The sequence below is a fragment of the Apodemus sylvaticus genome, chromosome 3 (assembly GCF_947179515.1).
Source record: "Apodemus sylvaticus chromosome 3, mApoSyl1.1, whole genome shotgun sequence".
Lineage (NCBI taxonomy): Eukaryota > Metazoa > Chordata > Mammalia > Rodentia > Muridae > Apodemus > Apodemus sylvaticus.
Genome location: NC_067474.1, coordinates 38,717,331 through 38,736,719, shown reverse-complemented (window position 1 = coordinate 38,736,719; position 19,389 = coordinate 38,717,331). Strand labels below are relative to the sequence as shown.

At 39.8% G+C, this 19,389-nt stretch overlaps 1 protein-coding gene across 1 annotated transcript in view; it reads left to right on the top strand.

The window, feature by feature from the left end:
* Window positions 1-444: 444 nt before the first annotated feature.
* Window positions 445-19,389, top strand: part of Ufl1 (UFM1 specific ligase 1) — a 34,116-nt gene continuing 15,171 nt past the window's right edge. Inside the window, exons 1-9 of the mRNA XM_052176167.1 lie at window positions 445-569; window positions 1,443-1,588; window positions 2,775-2,803; window positions 3,453-3,550; window positions 4,524-4,638; window positions 7,491-7,621; window positions 14,987-15,045; window positions 17,238-17,384; window positions 18,527-18,702. Of these exons, the coding sequence (XP_052032127.1) occupies window positions 493-569; window positions 1,443-1,588; window positions 2,775-2,803; window positions 3,453-3,550; window positions 4,524-4,638; window positions 7,491-7,621; window positions 14,987-15,045; window positions 17,238-17,384; window positions 18,527-18,702 (978 nt within the window). The 5' untranslated portion in view covers window positions 445-492. The remainder of the gene's footprint in view (window positions 570-1,442; window positions 1,589-2,774; window positions 2,804-3,452; window positions 3,551-4,523; window positions 4,639-7,490; window positions 7,622-14,986; window positions 15,046-17,237; window positions 17,385-18,526; window positions 18,703-19,389) is intronic.

The window sequence follows — 19,389 nt, the reverse complement described above, 5'->3', positions numbered from 1 at the left end:
GCTCTAGAACACATCAACTCAACTCCACGGCGTTTGCAATATCCAAATAGATTCATTTTGGAAAAACAAAATTCAAACTGATGCAGTGGTGTGGATCAAGTTTCTCTAAAACTGACTTCATTCTTGGCTCAAGTAAAAGCCCCAGTCACTGTTCAAAGTGGATTAGTCACGGTTTCTAAGAGTCCGACAAAAGAAGTGTGTCTAGTCCGCTCAGCAAGGGCGGAAGATCATTTGATGGTTGCTGGGCAGAAACAGGAACCTTGCAAAAAGGATTATTGAGTCAGCTTTAGCTGGGCTTTATAGGCCTTTATAAAGCCGCTTCCCGCAGGCCACGCCCAGCTGAGGGCGGAGAGCTCGACCTTCGCTTTTCTGTTCGCGATTTTCCTCGACGCAGGTCTCTTGGCCCTCTGCGCGGCCCGTCCCTGGGTGTCTGCGACTGGCTGAAGGCTGACGTGTCTGCCGTTTCCCTGCGGCGGGGCGAGCAGAGCAGTGATGGCGGACGCCTGGGAGGAGATCCGGCGGCTGGCGGCCGACTTCCAGCGGGCGCAGTTTGCAGAGTCCACACAAAGGTGCTGGTTCCCTGTTGTGTGGAGCCGGCTTAGGCCCTGGACGCTCCCGTTCCCGCACTGCCTGCCGGGACTGGGGGGACCCCGAGCCGGTCGGCTGCGGCAGCTGTCGGTCCAGGCGCTCGCCGCCCGGCCTAGAGCGAGCCTGCAAAGACCCCGTGCAGTGCGCAGCAAGTAGTCTGTCCCCATTCTAAATCCTTTTTACCTGCGGCCACAGATCTAAGCCAGACACACACGCCATCTGTCATTTTTAGGGACTCCCAGACATCAACTTTTCTACACTCCAGGAACCTTTGGGGGGAGTGGCCAACTCACCCTGCCTCTGTGCCGGTGATCACAGATCACATCTATAAGGCGAATAGACTTTTTCCTCCCTGTAAGCGAGTTGTTGTTGTATTTTATTTCACCTGGACCTAAAAACACTAGTCCGTTGAGGCTGTTCTGTAACATCGAGAGCTACAGGCATGTATACACTCTCACAACAAACAGCAACAAAACCCAAGCAAACAAAATCTAGTGCAAGATAACCGTGGGAGTGGCTGTAGCTATAGTTTTGCTAAGTCAGAAGCCCTGTACACCAAGTGTGCCTGTAAGGCCAGCATACTGTGATTTTAAAGAAAAGTTCATTTTCAACTGAAAATCTGTAGAATCATAATACAGTGATGTGTGTGAATTAAGTAAATAATTCAAGGGAATGTAAACCTGTTTACTCTCAAGTTTTCTTTTTAAATCACTCAACCAATATCATTATTCTAATAAAGGACAGATTTTGTAGTGTGGAGTCACCCGAACTTTTGCTTTCAAATACGTGTGTGTGTGTGTGTGTGTGTGTGTGTGGAACATATTTTAAACTCTTAAACTTCTGGCTTCTCGCAGGTTGTCAGAGCGGAACTGCATTGAGATTGTGAATAAGTTGATCTCTCAGAAACAGCTGGAAGTAGTGCACACACTTGACGGAAAGGAATATATCACACCAGCCCAGATCAGTAAAGAAATGAGGGATGAGCTACATGTCCGGGGTGGTGAGTGATTCCTCAGGGTTATGCTTTTGTCTTTAGTGATGTTTGAAGGACATACGTTAAAAACCATAAGCAAATAGTTACGTGGAGGTTATAGGGGAGGTTCTCCCCAATTGCTTCTATTTCTTTCCTCCTTGTGTTGGATAGCAGACCTAGGGCACATACTAGGCAAATACTACCACTGAGCTGGAACTCTTCTCAACAGATAATGTGATAATCAGCCTCATAGGTTCATGCAGTCAACTTTTATATGTTCATATGAACATGGTCTTACAGGCTCAAGCAAGCATGACCTTAAAAATATATATATATAGATAGATAGATAGATAGATATAGATATAGATTAGATATAGATATATAGTTATAGTTATGTTATATAGTTATATATAGCTATATATAGTTATATATATAATTTTATATATATAATATATACTATATATAGTATATATCATGGTCTAGGGGTGAGTACCTAGCTGCCAGTGATCGGATATTTAATTATAAAGGAGGAATAGAGATTTCATAAGATTTTGAAATCTCAAATATTAAAGCTGTATTACTAATTTTAAAGATAAACTTTGTAAACTGATGTACTATGGCCTGAGGCCGACCCATCATATGATGAAGTGCAGTTAGCACCATGAAATATAAAATATTGTTTGCTTTATAATTTGAAATTTGAGCAATGTGTTAAACGGAGTGAGCACAGTTTGATTTAAGCAGAACCAACTGGTCACTAGATGCCATATGGGTATAGCCTTGGTGTTTTGTTTCTTTCTGAAGTAGTACTAATAAAATGTGAGCTGTGACCTGCAATATTTAACCAATTCTTTCTTGGTGATAGACACTCTTTTCAGTTTCGTTTAATGGGGAAATCATCTTAATTTAGCTGCAGGTATTTCCTCTGGTCATTTTAGATAAACTGACTTGTGAGAAGAATTGAATTCCTCTCATAGGTTTGTCCACATTGTGTCCGCTGATGGTCATAATGTATCTAAGGTGATAAAAATCAGCTTTGGAAACAGTGTTGCCTGTGGCTTTAACCATAAAGGTTGATGGGCTAGTAATCTGTATCTAAGTCCCATCAGTTACTGAGGTCCTCTGTAGGGCTTACAATGGTCAGCACTGTGATAGAATTGAAGCTGTTCGCCTGCACTTCCATGGAATTTAAATTCTTCTCTTTTGTTCAAAGGTCGAGTAAATATTGTTGACTTACAACAGGTAAATTTATAAACATTTTTTGCTTTGATTTCTTAAAATTTATAAATACTGTGGATTTGTTGAGTACCTTCATACATGTCTGAGAAGAGACACCATGGCCAAGGCAGCTCTAATAAGAGTCAGTGTTTAATGGAGCTGGCTTACAGGTTCAGAGGTTCAGTCCATTATCATCATGGTGGGAAGCATGGCAGCATCCAAGCAGGCATGGTGCAGGAGGAGCTGAGAGCTCGATATCTTCATCTGAAGGCAAACAGAAGACTGGTGTCCTCGGGCAACTAGGAGGGAGCTCTGTCCCACCCCCACAGTGACACACTTCCTCCAACAAATACACACACACACACACACACACACACACACACACGCACACACGCACACACACACACACGATTGTTTTACTCTGTGGCCCTGTCTCACCTTGCCTAGACTCGTTATGTAGAGTACACTGGCCTTGAACGTATAGTTGTTCTACATATTGGGGTTATAGGTGTTTGCCACGATATTCAGTTATTGATATTGTAAAAAGCAATTTCAAATTTATCTAAAGGATGAATAAATAATATGTATATGTAATATATAAACGTGTATCTCAATGTATAATCTCAAAATTTAAAACTAGTGGAAACTTTTTGTAACTTGTGTGTAATTCTAGGTTATCAATGTGGACCTGACTCATATTGAGAATAGAATCAGTGACATTATTAAGTCAGAGAAGCGTGTGCAAATAGTCCTGGGACAGCTGATAGATGAGTAAGTACAGTATTTTGAGGATCTTTCCTACTTTGAAATGGCCCGTGAGGCTTTTTGTTTAGAGATCATGTAATAGAGACATTCATTATCACAACCATTCTATCTTAAGAGTAAGTGCTAAATATGTGGAATATATGTTCATAAATAATATAAATTTTGATATTTTTCCTATTAAAGCAATATAAAATTTTAACTTATTTATTGTGAACTAACTGAACTCAAAGCCAATATGTTTTAAAACTAATGTGAAATGACTACAAAATTTCTATTGGCAAAAAATCTGCTGTTTGACTGACCTTACATTTAACTATATCGATAAGCAGCACATCTGTTGCAAGATATTTCCTATCCATTCACACTGAGGCAGTGAGAGGCCAATGATTGGAGGGGAGAGAGGAGGAGTTAAGGAGTTTGGGGGTGGGGGGAATCACAGGAGCGGAGGGGAAAAAGAGAGACACGGATATCCAGATGGCTTCAGACTTATTTCTGGTGTTTTGAAGAGGTTAGATAATTGGGATAAGACTTCATCATTGTAAATTGGCATTATGTAATTGGGAGTTTACATACATAAGATATTTAGTTAACTAAAAGTCGTGCTTTACTAGGTATTTGGGTGCAGAGCAGGAGCACAGGACTCCAGTCAGTTACAGAGTCTATGGTGGAGAGGAAACACAGCTGGGATGCTGTGAGAGCTAGCTGGGAAAGATTGCCTCCACAGCGACAGTGAGAGCTGCCCTGAGTGAGACCCACCGGGACTTGGTGCAGAGGCCTGGTGGGGCGGTACCGATTTATCAATTATTTACCCCTCCACAAATCAGGTTTAGAATGTGAAAAAGAGTGATGCTCATTTATATCCGTTACCAGGGGGCCTATGATACTCTGACAGAAAAGCACATAAGGGGAAGATACAGAAGGAAAACGTGTTTAATTTAAAATAAAAACAAAAAAAAAAACCCTTTTTTTTTAATATTAGGAACTATCTGGATCGGTTAGCAGAAGAGGTGAATGATAAATTGCAAGAAAGTGGTCAAGTAACTATCTCAGAGCTGTGTAAAGCCTACGACCTTCCTGGGGATTTTCTGACACAGGTACTTTTTTTTTTTTAACTTACTATTTCTTTTTTTTTTTTTATTCGATATACTTTTTATTTACATTTCAAATGATTTCCCCTTTTCTAGCCCCCCACTCCCTGAAAGTCCCATAAGCCCCCTTCCCTCCCTCTGTTTTCCCACCCACCCCTTCCCACTTCCCTGTTCTGGTTTTGCCCTATACTGCTTCACTGAGTCTTTCCAGAACAAGGGGCCACTCCTCTGTTCTTCTTGTACTTCATTTGATGTGTGGATTATGTTTTGGGTATTCCAGTTTTCTAGGTAGAATCTGAGTAGGAGTCAGGATCAGGTGGTTTCATGTAACTCAGAGCCATGTATTTTGGGGGTGTAATCTATTCGATGGCTCTGAAGAGACTGTTCAAAATGACTACAGTTATCTCAGGCCCCGGGCACTAGGTTTCCTGTGAGTAGGGTATGGGCTGCGACTGTCGTGATGCCACTGAAGCTCAGGTACCACATTGATACCTATGAGACCTGCTATTTATAACCTAGCCAGGATATGCACAGTTTTGGTTCAATTGCTAAGTATTCTAACATAGAGGGGGTAAAGATTAGGGATGCTGCTCAGTATTTTTCAATGTAAAACACCTTCATCAAAGAATTTTCTTCTCAAAATGTCAGTAGTACCATTCTGTTGTTGCCATATTTTCCCCCCTTTGAGCTGTGGCTCTGTCAGGAGAACAAAAAGTCTCACATATTCTCACTTAGGTATTTATGCTAACTCTGAAGTCTGATATCATGACTAGTGCAATAACAGTGTTACCTAAGAACTGAAGCTATATGTCATCTATGTTTTTAAAGCAGTTTATCTCACAGTCATAGCTATATCCATGTGGTACAATGGGAAACCCATAGGCTTTAGTGTCAAACACCTGGATTTGCATTCTGTCAATGTGACTTCTTAGTTACCTGACATTAAGAAAGGTATTGACTCACCATGTCCTTTACATAAGTATCAAATGGATGGCTAATGAAATGTTAGCCTAAGGGCAGCCCTCTAGTAACAGTAGTTTGTTTTTAAAACAGCCAAATTTCATTCTAACTGATACTGTCTTAGTTACTATACTGTTGCAGTGAATAGATACAATGACCAAAGCAACTCTTATAAAAGAAAAGCATTTAATTGGGGCTTCCTTACAGTTTCAGAGAATTAGTCCATTGTCATCATGGCAGCAAGCATGCAGGCACGCATGAGATTAAGAGCTTTCTTGATTATCCACAGGTAGGCAGTAAAAGAGAGAGAGAGACATTCCACAGGTAGGCAGTAAAAGAGAGAGAGAGACATTGACTTCGCTTAGGCTTTTGAAACCTCAAAGCCTTCCCAAGTAACACATTGTTGTGGGAAATATTAAAACATCAGCCTACCAGCTCCCCTGCCCCTTCCTGGCCATCTCTATGGTGGGAATCCCGAATACCTCTTACACACAAATCCTCCTACACCACACGATCTGCCATCTCAACACCTTAATATCCAGTAGAATCAAGACTCTTAAGAATTAATTAAGCAATCAGATTTATGTATAAATAATATTGCAATATTCAAGATGTCAGTACAATAGTTTTAGAGCCAATTGATAAAGATATAAGCTTTATCCCAACATTTCAAACCTTGTGAAAGCTTAGCTACTGTGGCAGGTTCACGGTTCTTCTCTCCCCTCTATACAACTCTTAGCTCCGACTCCTTTCCCTGACCAGTCACAGACATTCTCTGCACTAATGTAATCGGACAGGGAAAATCCTACGACAGCATACCTCCTCCAGCAAGGCCACACCTCCAAGTGCTTCCCAAACAGTTCCTTTAACTGTGGACCAAGCATTCAAAACACAGGAGCCTTTGGGGGCCGTTCTCATTCAAACAGCCACAACTACCTTTCACTGTAAGGAAGTCCAACTTTAGAAAGTTACCAAACCATAATTGCAGGAGACCAGTGTGTAGTATAGATTTATTCACTTACCTGTATTAATAGAATAATCTTTCCTGGTGGTATTAAAACACAACTTAGAAAATATAAATGTCTTACAAAGCATTTTAGGGACTTAAATCCTATTTTATCAGAGTAACTATAAGTCATATAGAAAGTCAAGCTTAAAAAAATATATAAGGCTTACACCAAATGGTTTCTTCTGTAACTGTGTTTCTAGATACTTAAGAGTTTCTAGAATGTGAATATCACAAACGTGTTCCTCAAAGCTTATTACATTTTTCTTTGTTGTACATCTATCAAACTGACTTGAATACATCTGCTTTGAGTCAGGGAGGGAGGTATGAAATGTGTCCAGACTTATTTCAGATGGACTTGTTCAGATGTCATGTAGCTAAGAAGAAATAAATACTATCTCAAATTTGAAAACCAGTCAAGAAACCAGATAATCTGCCAGTTTAAATCAGGAAAAAGTCTTGCTACTGTTAGAGAATATCATTTTTCTTGACTAATCTTTCCCTTAGTTGCAAAATCATGGAGTAACGTTTATTCCTATAGTGTCCAAATGTTCAAATAGAGTCCTTTCTAAGACTGATCAATCATTTTTATTTTTCTTTAGAAATAAAGATTGTAAGCAAGGGCTATTATTGTAGTTAAAGCATTATCAATGAACTAATTATAATCAATAATAATCATTAGAGCTAATCCTTTATTAATTTGGTATGTTTCTTGGCCCTGCAATGAGATGATGAAGCTTTCTAGATATTAATCCATCATTTTAGTTTAGTTCTGTAATTTGTGCAGTTGAAATTTCTGGCATAGAACATAGCATGATTTGAGTAGGATTGTTCAAATGCATATTTTAATTTTGTTACTTCAAATTAATAACAGTTGACCTCTTATTCCCAGGCATTAACTCAGCGACTTGGTCGGATTATCAATGGCCATCTTGACCTTGATAACAGAGGCGTGATTTTCACCGAGGCCTTTGTGGCTCGCCATAAAGCACGCATCCGTGGACTTTTCAGTGCTGTTACCCGGTAAACATCTCCAAGTACACGGAGAAATTTACACGTTTATTTGACATGACTTGTATTTTTTCATAGCAGCTGAATCTTTTTAAAGCAAAATCTGTTTGAGCATCCCACTTACTAAGCAGGTAGAGGGAGAGCCTCTCTGTAACGGCCTGTAAAGCCTCCAGAGTTGTGAACGTCAGCCTGTCTCCACACATTACCCTCTTCCCCGTTCCAACTTCTGTCCTTTTTGGAAAGCAGTTTAAAATCTGATGCTGACTTCATCATGTAAAAATCACTCTGAGGTCATGGAAAGACCATGCAGTTTTTAAAACAGAAGGTTGGGTCCATCGTTATATTACACAGTAGCCATGTGATGCGGGGCAGTTAAGTCAGTGACTTAACTCACTTGGAGTTTAGATGGTACTGTTTTTAGGATCCTTTTATAAGAGTACTCAGTGTTAAGGAATAGCAGTGTTATATTAGACAAGGAACTAAGTCTGTAGCCTTAGATTCATTTAAATATAGAATTCAGAAAGCCTACATTCTTAATTATCTCCTCACCTCCGCATTCATTTCTGTCGGTGGCTTTGTGTTCCTACAGAGGTTGGGATGTCCAGATTTTCATTTTAAACAGCTCTCTGGGTGTCATACTCCACTCCCTATAGTGTCTGTGCATCGGTTTTAGACCGACGTCTCCATTCACTGTTCATTGTCTTGCCCTCTGTCCCTTCTCAAGCCACTGGTCTGGTTTCTACTGCTTACGGTACCAGGATCACTGATCTAGCGTCTATTTTCTGTCCTTGTCGAACTTGTCTTTACTTCAGTGTTTAACTGCACACACTTGTTTTCAGATAGGGAAGTTGTCGTCATTTAGCAACAGGATGCATTTACTGAATACTGAGCACATACAAGGCAAGAGGAGGACTGAAAGTTTGGGGAGGAAGGTTATAGTCTGGCGGAACAAATTTCGTTACTTTATTATTCTTAAATAATTTGGAATTTATGTAATTTGTAATTAGAGAGTTTTTCTATGACCAGTATCAAAGTTGCTTAAATTTTACCACAAATAATTTCATCAGTGTTTCCTACAAAAAAGAGCATTATTCTGTACAATATAATACAGAACACATAGTCAGAAAATTACCATTGCTGCATACACTCATCTCACCTTTGGAATCACTTTGATAAGCAGATTGCTTTAGCACTGTCCTTTCTAGCTGTTTGAGGTTCAGTTCAGAATCACAGATTTCATTGAATTGTTACAAGCTTTTGTTCACCTTTAGTCTGGTACACTTGCTTAGTCATTCTCTGACTTTCCTGATATCAATATTTTAAAGGTCACAGATCAAGTATTCTTTAAAATGTTAACTTCTCTTGTCTACTGTATGTTTGATGGTGCATGTGACTGTCAATATTTGCATTGGCCTTCATTGGCAGGAACACACAGAAGGGACTTTATTCTTCTAATTAAATCTTAGCAGATGATACACAATTAAATTTGTTTCAATTACCGATGAATGTTATATTTACTTAAGAGAAATATCTGATAAAATTATTTTAAAGTTGTTCCCTTTCCTTTGTTAAAAAAAAAAAAAAGCAAAACAAGTCATGTGCAGGGATAAAATGTTAGGACCATGTATCCCATCCTCCGCAGACTTAAAGTTGCTTTGTTTATTTGTTTTTATCATTGGGGACTTAGTGTTCCCTAGATTTGTTACATTTTCAGATCACCTTCGATTTTCTTAGGAGATAGCCCTCAGGCTGGCTTTGACCTTCTGGCCTGACCCCATCATTCCTCTGTGGTATACTTTTTTACAGATACGACAAAATGTTTAGGGTCAGTTCATAGCTCCCTGTCTACCCATTTCTCCAAGGCTACCCGATTCTTCTTTGGGGGCACATCTGGGTACTTAGATGCTTCTCACACAGTTTGATTCTCACTGTTCCTTGGCCCTGTTCATAAAGAGGAGAGGACTCACTGACACAGATCTGTGCACGTTCTGTGGATTTAATTGCAAACATATATAGCAAACCATGTTTCCAAATTGATAGCTACAATCCAAACCAATACTAAGCTTTACTTCATTCTTATTTTCTTTTTCTTTCTTTTTTGCCTTTTGTTTATCTCACTAACTCCCATTATATACCCGAATTGTTGATGCTGTAGTTTCTTCCATGTACTCTCTCCTCCTTGGTTCTGACCACCCATATGCAATCTCCCTCCAAACACAAAGAAGTGCTGGTCTTTATGGGGAGCAGAACTGGGAAGCTGATTGGTTGTGATAGAGGGAGGCAGGTTTGATACCTTTGTGCCCTTCAAGTTTCTCATTTAGTCAAAAACTAAAAATACGTTTCTGTTAATATATTTGCCCTTTATATTTTGCTGATTACTGTAGCAAGTATAAATTTTGTCACGATCAGCAGTTTTGTTTTGTTTTGTTTTCTCTCATAGTAGCCCTGAGCTACTGTGTAGAGATACTATCTAACTACAGAGTAAAGCTGATTCTGAACTGAAAAGATATTGCTGAGACCGCTGGCTTCCACACAGTGCATTCAGTTCACTGTATGTGTGTGATAGCTGGAGACTAAGGAACTGCAACCTTTTCTGGTGTGAAGCCATGTGCATCTATCCACAGGGTTATGTGGGCAGCTGTCATGGGTAGCTAAACGATCAGGAAGTAAATACTAAAATGAGTGGGACCTGCAGCTGCACACCAGACCACATTCTGTTCCAAACTGAAGTACAAATCCATCAAATAAAAACCATAGAAATTTAGTTCATTTGTTGAATACACACAATGAGTAATACCTGAGAGTTCTAAGGCAGAGTCCTTTAAGGAAGGACTGTTTTTATGTTTTCTTAGCAAGAGGAGAAAACACACACAGAATAAATAACATGTAAGAAGGTTGTGATGATTACTGTAAGATAAACAGAGATGAAACAATTCACAGCATACTGAGATCTAATTCAAACAATTTAATAAAGCAAACTGATCTACATGAAATTTTGTTAAATAATTTAGTCGAAATTTTCCAAACACAGGAGGAGCTTTAAGTATTTCATTCATTTTTTTTAAATAAGTGTTTCTATTTTTACCAATTTTCTTAAATAATTTAAAAGAAAATAAAGTTATGGCATTGTAAATAATCAGTAAGGAATTAAAAATTTGGAATTAGCTAAAGGACATTGAATAAAATAGAAGCTAATTGAAGGACACGGATGATGGCTTACAGTAAGTAGAAACAGAATATTACTTTAAAAACCATAAGCAGTGAGAAGCAAATGCAGGCCTGTAGAGATGCTCTGTGGAGGAAGTGCGTTCTTTGTACACATGGGAACCTGAGTGGAGCCTCAACAGGCTTTGTAAAGCAAAGCATGGAAGCACACCCGTGGGACCCCAGTACTGTAGGTACTGTAGGGTGGAGACAGGCAGATCCTAGAACTCTCAAGCAGCCACTCTATTAGAAGTTCCAAGATAAGTGAGAAACTCTGTCTGAACAGTAAAGTGGGGAGACAGAGGAAGATATCCAAAGTTGTCCCTCTGGCATCCACAGGCTCAAACGTAGGCTGACATGCCTGAAGATACATGTATACATATACATGTATACACACAGAGAAATAAGGAAGTACTCTCAGGAATATGGAAGTATGCTAGAAGAATATATTGGGCTGGGGATATAAGTTAGTGATAGTCACCTATACATTAATAGAGTCACCTCTACATGCACAGCCCTGGGGATAAATTCATAGCACGCTATTATTTCACTACCACAGTAAGAAACAGTGCCCACACAAAGACATGCATACCAAGGAGATGAATACATGATATTCATTAAATCCATTCATAATGCCTCAAACTATTATGACAAACACTATCAGATGATGAAAATAGAAACAAAGTGGACTACGTCTTTGATAGAGTGCAGTTCAGGACTGAAGCACTTTGTGTGAGCTTTATGATTGACCAACATCCTGTAACATAATACTAAGTGAAAGAAGACAGAAACACACGACCTCCTATTGATTCAACTCTATTGAATGTCTAAAAGGACAAATTTACAGACTCAGAAAGCTGGTGGCTTTTCTACAAAATGGCAGCAGTGACTGACTGCCAATGCTACTGTAAATTGTAAAACTGGGTTGTTGTGATGCTGACACAAGTTTGCAAATTTATTAAGACCGGTGATTTACGTATATGAAATTGAGTGGATATTAGTTATATGTAGATTATATCCTATTAAAATAGTTTAGAAAATGTTACATAAAATATGCATAAGTAAAAAAGAGCATTTGTAAATTGGTTGCTCTCGAACACCTTTGACTAGAACCATCTCATTCCAAATACAAGTACACATATCATCACACATGACTAAAAAACAAAATCCTATATCACTCTCTTGAATATTTCTAAAGTAAAATTACATACACCCAGCTCTCACATGTCTGTGAGTCTGCATCATTCTTGAATGCAACCATATACCAAGAATATTTGTGAAGAAAGTTATGTAAGTACTAAACATGTTCAAGTGACATCTTGCATTAGAAAATCTGGAAATCTGTGCCTTACAGAAGCTTTGCAATTTTATGAGGCCTCATTTGTCTATTCTTGATCTTAGAGCATAAGCCATTGGTGTTCTCTTCAGGAAAATTTCCCCTATACCCATGCATTCAAGGCTTTTCCCCACTTTCTCTTCTATCAGTTTCAGTGTATCTGGTTTTATATGGAGGTCTTTGATCTACTTGGACTTGAGCTTTGTACAAGGAGATAAGAATGAATCAATTTGCATTCTTCTGTGTGTTCACTGTCAGTTGAACCAGCACCATTTGTTGAAAATGCTGTCTTATGCTGTCTTTTTTCCACTGGATGGTTTTAGCTCCTTTGTCAAAGATCAAGTGACCATAGGTGTGTGGGTCTTCAGTTCTATTCCGTTGATCTTCTTATCTATCTCTGTACCAATTCCATGCAGTTTTTATCACAATTTTTCTGTAGTACAGCTTGAGGTCAGGGATGGTGATTTCCCCCAGATGTTTTTTTTATTGTTGAGAGTAGTTTTCAATATCCTAGATTTTATGTTATTCAGAATGAATTTGAGAATTGCTCTTTCTAACTCCATGAAGAGTTGAGTTAGAATTTTGATGGGGATTACATTGAATCTGTAGATTGCTTTTGGCAAGATGGCCATTTTACTATACCTGTAACCAACAGATTGGGAAAAGATCTTTATCAATCCTATATCCAATAGACAGCTAATATCAAGTATATACCAAGAATTGAAGAAGTTAGACCCCAGAGAACCAAATCACCCTAGGAAAAAATGGAAACAGAGTGAAACAGAATTCTCAACTGAGGAAACTTGAATGGCTGAGAAGCACCTAAAGAAATGTTCAACATCCATAGTCATCAGAGAAATGCAAATCAAAACAATCCTGAGATTCTACCTCACACCAGTCAGAATGGCTAAAATCAAAAACTCAGGTGACTGCAGATTCTGGCAAGAATGTGGAAAAAGAGGAATACTCTTCCATTACTGTTGGGATTGTAAGCTGGTACAGCCACTCTGGAAATCAGTCTGACAGTTCCTCAGAAAATTGGACATAGTACTACCTGAGGACCCAGCTATACCACTCCTGAGCATATATCCAGAAGATGCGCCAACATGTAATAAGGACACATGTTCTACTATGTTCATAGCTGCCTTATTTATAATAGCCAGACGCTGGAACGAACCCAGATGTCCCTCAACAGAGGAATGGATACAGAAAATGTGGTACATTTACACAATGGAATACTACTCAGCTATTAAAATCAATGACTTCATGAAATTCTTAGGCAAATGGATGGAACTAGAAAATATCATCCTGAGTGAAATAACTCAGTCATAAAAGAACACACATGGTATGTACTCACTGTTAAGTGGATATATGGCAAAGAGTGTGGACTACCCACGATACCACTCATGGGCCACATGAAGCTCAAGATGAAGGGAGACCAAAGAGTGGATGCTTCCTACTTAGAAGAGGAACAAAATAATCAGGGGAAGTAGAGGCTGGGAAGGACTTAAGAGAGAGAGAGAAGGGGGGGGGAGGGGGAAGAATCAGGTATCGGAGGAAATGGAGGAGCTGTACAGAGGGTCTGGAAATTGAACAGTAGTGTGTAGTAATGGGGGATGGGGAACTGAGGTTAGCACCTGAAAGTCCCAGATGCTAGGAAAGCAAAAGCCTCCCAGGACCCAAAGGGATTGACATGAGCTGAAATACCCCACAAAGGGGAGGAAGAACCTGCCGATACCATATCCAAAGATTAGGCATGGCCACCTCCCCAGTTGAGTGATGAGGCCACCCTCCCATCCCATCACAAGAATATTAACTCCGAGTTGCTCCTATCTAAAGGAGAGACAGGGACAAAGTGTGGAGCAGAGACTAAAGGAAAGGCCATCCAGAGACTGCTTCACCTGGAGATCCATCCCACATGCAGACACCAAATACAGACACTATTGCGGATGCCAAGAAGTGCTTGCTGACAGAACGCTAATACAACTGTCTCCTGAGAGGCTCTGCCAGATGCCCAGAGGCCAGATCTGCCGGATCTGAGAGGTTCTGCCAGAAAGATGTATGGGAATGTACAAGCCAAACATTGGACTGAGCATGGAGACCCTGATGGAGAAGTTAGGGCAAGGATGGTAGGAGCTAAAGGGGTTTTCAACCTCACAGGAAGAACAATCTCAACCAACCAGACCCCCCCCCCCAAAGCTCCCAGGGACTGAACCACTAACCAGAGAACCAGGGGGTACCCATGGCTCCAGCTGGATATGTAGCAGAGGATTGCCTCTTCTGGCATCATTGGGACGGGAGCCCCTTGGTCCTCTGAAGGATAAGGATAGGGGAATGCTAGGCCACTGGGTGGGCAGGTGGGTGTGGGAGCACCCTCACAGAGGCAAGGGAGGGAGGAGGGATAGTGAGCTTTTGGAGGGGAAACTAGGAAGGGGAGAAACATTTGAAATGTAAATACATAAAATAACCAACTAAAAAATAAAATAAAATCAGGAAATCTAGAAATGGTAAGTGTGTAGGGGAGATTCTACAGCATTTTATATGAAAGATGTGAGCATCCTTAGATTTCACTGAAATCTGCCCAGTGAAGGGCAGAGAGGAAATACCTGGTGGAATCCTAACAGAAACTGAACAGCACTGTGAACAAAGACTGATTCCTGCTTTCCAAGGAGCATAACCCTCATCAGGTGGCTAAAATTTGGTATAACATTGCCATCATTTTTTTCTTTAAATAAATTGGTGGTTTTCCTTTAATAAACTCGAGTTCTTATTTATTTTAATCATATACAATTGTATACTAAATTAGTTTCAATTTTTTTCTTTAATTTCCCTTAAAGGCCTACAGCAGTGAACTCTTTGGTTTCAAAATATGGATTTCAGGAACAGCTCCTTTACTGTGAGTTTTGTTTAAATTTGTATTATTTTGGTTGTGGGTGTAAATCAGTAATAGAGTGTGTTCTGAGAATTCACGAGTGACTGGCTTTCTTCCCCAGGGATGAGAGAGAAAACAGTTATTTTTAATTTATTTTGTTTTATAAAGACAAAAATAGGAGTGGTGAAGAAAAGAGGAAGGTAGAAATGGGGATCAGAGGAAGAGAGGTGGTTTGGTTTGGTTTTTTTTCATTCACCCATCTGAGATTGGGTGAACTCATTTCCTTGGCTCTCAGCAGGGTGTTACTGGGTGATGGTTTGGCAGAATAAAAGTATGTCAGGGTCACAGAAAAGAGAGGAAGAATCTGGAGTCACACAGCTCTCTTCAAGGGCATACATTTAATGCCCAAGGACTTCCCAGTGGGTTCTATCTCCTACAAGCTCCATCAGCACCCAGTAGCACCTGTCTAGGACCAAGAAGATATTCAGCATCCAAAGTGCTTCACTGCTTTATAGACTATTAATGAAACAAAGTGATCTTATTTTTTCTTTTTCTATTATTATGTCTTATTTTTTAAGAGAATAATACAATCATGTAATTTCTCCCCTCCCTTTTTGCCCTTCAAACTTCCTATGCCTCCTTGCTCTCTTGAAAATTGATGGCATCTTTATTAATTGTTGTTGTTTGGTGATGGTGGTGTATGTGTTTGTGTTACTGGATGACTAATTAGGATGCTGTTCCCTGGGGAAGACTTTCTCCTGCTCTGAGCATTTCTTAGTTGCCTGTGTTAAGGTTGAAGCCTCCTGGGCTTTCTTCTATCCATATTAGCATGTCTATTGTTGTGGGTATCTGTGTTGGTAGGATTTTGACATTCCTCAGAGACTCAGTTTCACAGTAAATTCCCTGCTCCTCTGGCTCTTTCCGCCCTCTCTTCTACAATGGTCCCTGAGCCCAAAGTATAAGAGTTGTTATAAATGTCCATTGTGTCTGGGCTCCATGGCTCTGTTCTTGATTGGTTGGGGTTTTTTATAATGGCCTCAGTGTGCTGCAGAAAGAGTTTCCTTGATGAGTAGTTAAAACCACTGTGTGTATAAGGACAAATATTCGGAGTATAGCTGTGGATTATGCTTGTTTTAGTAAAGTGGTAATTGTTGGTTCTCCTCCAAGATCCAACACTTCACAAGCCTCAGGTTCCATAACCATACAAGGCATGATTTTCCTCTTGCTGAGCATGCATGTCCAACTAGTTTTCCACTTGGCTCTAGAATTATGAGAGTGGTAATGGTGGTAATGAAATTTGTAGCTAATGTTTATTGAATGCTTTTGATATACCAGCTGATGGTAGCACTTAAACATAGGAACCTTATGACGTAGGTGTTGTTATTATTCCCATTTCAGAGATAAGAAAATTTTATTTGCCCAGTATTAAATAGTTTGTCCTTGAGTAGTGGAGCCACAGAACCCACCCGCTAAGCTGTGGCATTTCTTTCTGCTTTAGGAATGGGTGGTGAATTGCTTCATGTCAACCAGAAATGTTCTAGCAAAGGAAAGTGGTCCGTGACTTTCCTTCACACCGCTGAGCCTAATGCATCCCAGTGCTTTGGTTCTTCTAAATATTAGAAAATTGAATGTGATGCTAGTGATTAAAAATCAACTATTCTAAATATCTGGTCACCCGCATTACATCTCTCTGTGAAATGAATGATGAGATGTTCAAGTTTTAAGTTTTGATTAGCATTTCATTGTGAACATGTGTCATCTTTTGTTTTTAGTTGTCTCCATTTCTACTGCTCTCTGTTACTAGTCCCTTCCCTCCCCAAATAATTCTCTCCCATTACTTTATGTCACATGTATCCCATCAGCCCTGTTCCCCTTCCCTCTCTCTTACAGTGTGTCCTCCTGTCCCATGGCCTCGCTGTCTGATTCTATGACCAGAAAGAATGTCAAGAATGTTGAGTTTGTTCACAGTTACTCAGTGCATACATATTGCCTGGTTAGACTTATACTAGTTTCTAAATTTGCCCTGAATTACAACCTGAACAGTGTCATAAATATTGGGATTTTTTTTTAGTTTGAGCTGTAATAGTATGCATGGTGTTAAAATTTTGAATTGTCTTTTAAAAGCATAAAGTTTAGGAAGATGGCCTGAAAAAGTCCTTGACCTTTAAACTGTGTCCCTGTTCTGACCTGTCTGTATTATGTGCATTTGCTTTAAGCTGTGCTTGAGGAGCTCGTTAGCACCGGCCGCTTACGAGGCACTGTGGTTGGCGGGCGACAGGATAAAGCAGTGTTTGTCCCTGACATCTATTCCAAGACACAGAGTGCCTGGGTGGATTCCTTTTTCAGGCAGAATGGCTATCTAGGTAACTATGTTTTCTTTTCTTTGAAACCCAAATATCTTCCTAATTCTTCCTTATTAGAAATATTATTAGAAAGTATTTTTCTCCAGATTCCACATGCATTTTCCTGTGGTTACTAGATAGATTGTTGTGGTTCCCTTTGGCTGCTAAAGTTGTCACTTTCAGTTCTGTGGGGCTTGGGAACTGAAGATAATACCATTATTACTGAAATACTGAAATTTTAAAGTGCCAGAAGATATTGACAGTTATTAACCTTCAATATATATAAAGGTGATATAAAATTTGTTTTAATCCCCCAAAGTATCATGTTTAATGTAGTATGCTTATTGTTTTATTAAGTTATCCCTTCTCATTTACTTCATCTTAGAAATAGTTATTGACAGCTTTGTAATGCTTACTCTTACTATTACTGTAAAATGTATTTCTGGGGTTCTGCCATGGTTTCAGTAAAGTAGACTCATTGATTTAAAGCAGTGGCTACTTCATTTGCAGAGTACAGTCCTAATCATAGAGCAGTGCGCTGCACATTCACACGTGTGTGAAGAACGGTGTGCACATCCACTTAGGTACAGGGCTTTGCTGTGGTCACTTGATCTCTGATGATGCGTGCTAAACTTTAAACAGATTAGGACTTAGTCTTCTTAATAACGGTAAAGCCTTCCGTACTGGTAACATCTGCAACTCGGAGTCTGTTATGCTACATCACCTACTTTAGAGAATGACTCTGTCCTATTGTACAATGACATGTTTTGAAAACTAAAATTCATCTCTTTAAATAAAATAAGCAGACTAGATTCCAGTTTTGGTTTTTAATTTGGACTGTCTCCATCTCCGTTACCACTGTTTTCCACTGCATTGCTCAGCAGTCCTGTTTCCTTCAACCCTTGAGCTGGAGACGGGGCCACACAGCTTGTGTTCACGGAGCACTGGAAGCACGTTTCCTACGGAGACCTTTAATAATGGACATCCAGGAAGATACCCAGGGAACAAGTCACACTATGGTTCTTTTCTTTCATTCCTAAGAAAATGCTGGAGGACATTGTATCCACAGTCAAAAATGGACTAGTGTATAACTTAACTTTTGTGAGGCTTCTAGAAGATGTGAGTGACTGACAGTTCTCCTCAACTTCCTTGTGTATTTCTAGAATTTGACACTTTATCCAGACTTGGAATCCCAGATGCTGTGAACTATATAAAGAAAAGGTTTAAGAATACTCAGCTCTTGATTTTGAAGGCAACTTGTGTTGGCCAAGGACTCGTGGACCAGGTCGAAGCATCAGTAGAGGAAGCCATCAGCTCAGGGACATGGGTTGACATTTCAGTATGTTTAACCTTTTTCTCTTATTAATTTTTGTCTAAATCGATAATAAATGCTGTTTTACTAGGAAATAGGCCATGCACAGAAATCTTGCCTCTAAGCAGTCATTGTTACAATAGAAATTTTATTATTTTAGGCTGACGTTTTTAGCATATATAACCAAATCCAAAATTCTGTAAATCTCAAAAACAAACAAGAAAATAATATAGCAACCATATCGATCCTGGCAGTGAAATTGGTGAGACTTTGCACATCTGAGTTTTCCTTCCAGTCGCTGTGTCAGATGCTCTGATAAAAACCAACATCAGGATGAGCTTACAGGCTTGTTTTAGCTTACAGTTCCAAGTTGCTAGTCTGTCATTAGGGGAAGGCGTAGGGGCATGATTGTGAAGCAGCTAGTCATAGAGCATCCACAGTGGAGAGTAGAGAGCCAACCGAGGCACGCATGCACACTAGTGCTTGACTACTGCGGCACGCACGCGCGCTAGTGCTTGACTTACTTCCTTTTCATCCAGTCCAGGACCTACACCAGGGAATGGTGCCTTAACTCTTAGGCTGAGTCCCCCCTTACTAATGAACACAGTCAAGGTGGTCCTCCACAGACCTGCCCAGAGGCCAGCCTGATCTAGATTGTCCCTAATGAAGCTCCCTTCCCAGGTGGTCCTCTGCTGTGTCAAGTTACTAGTTGAA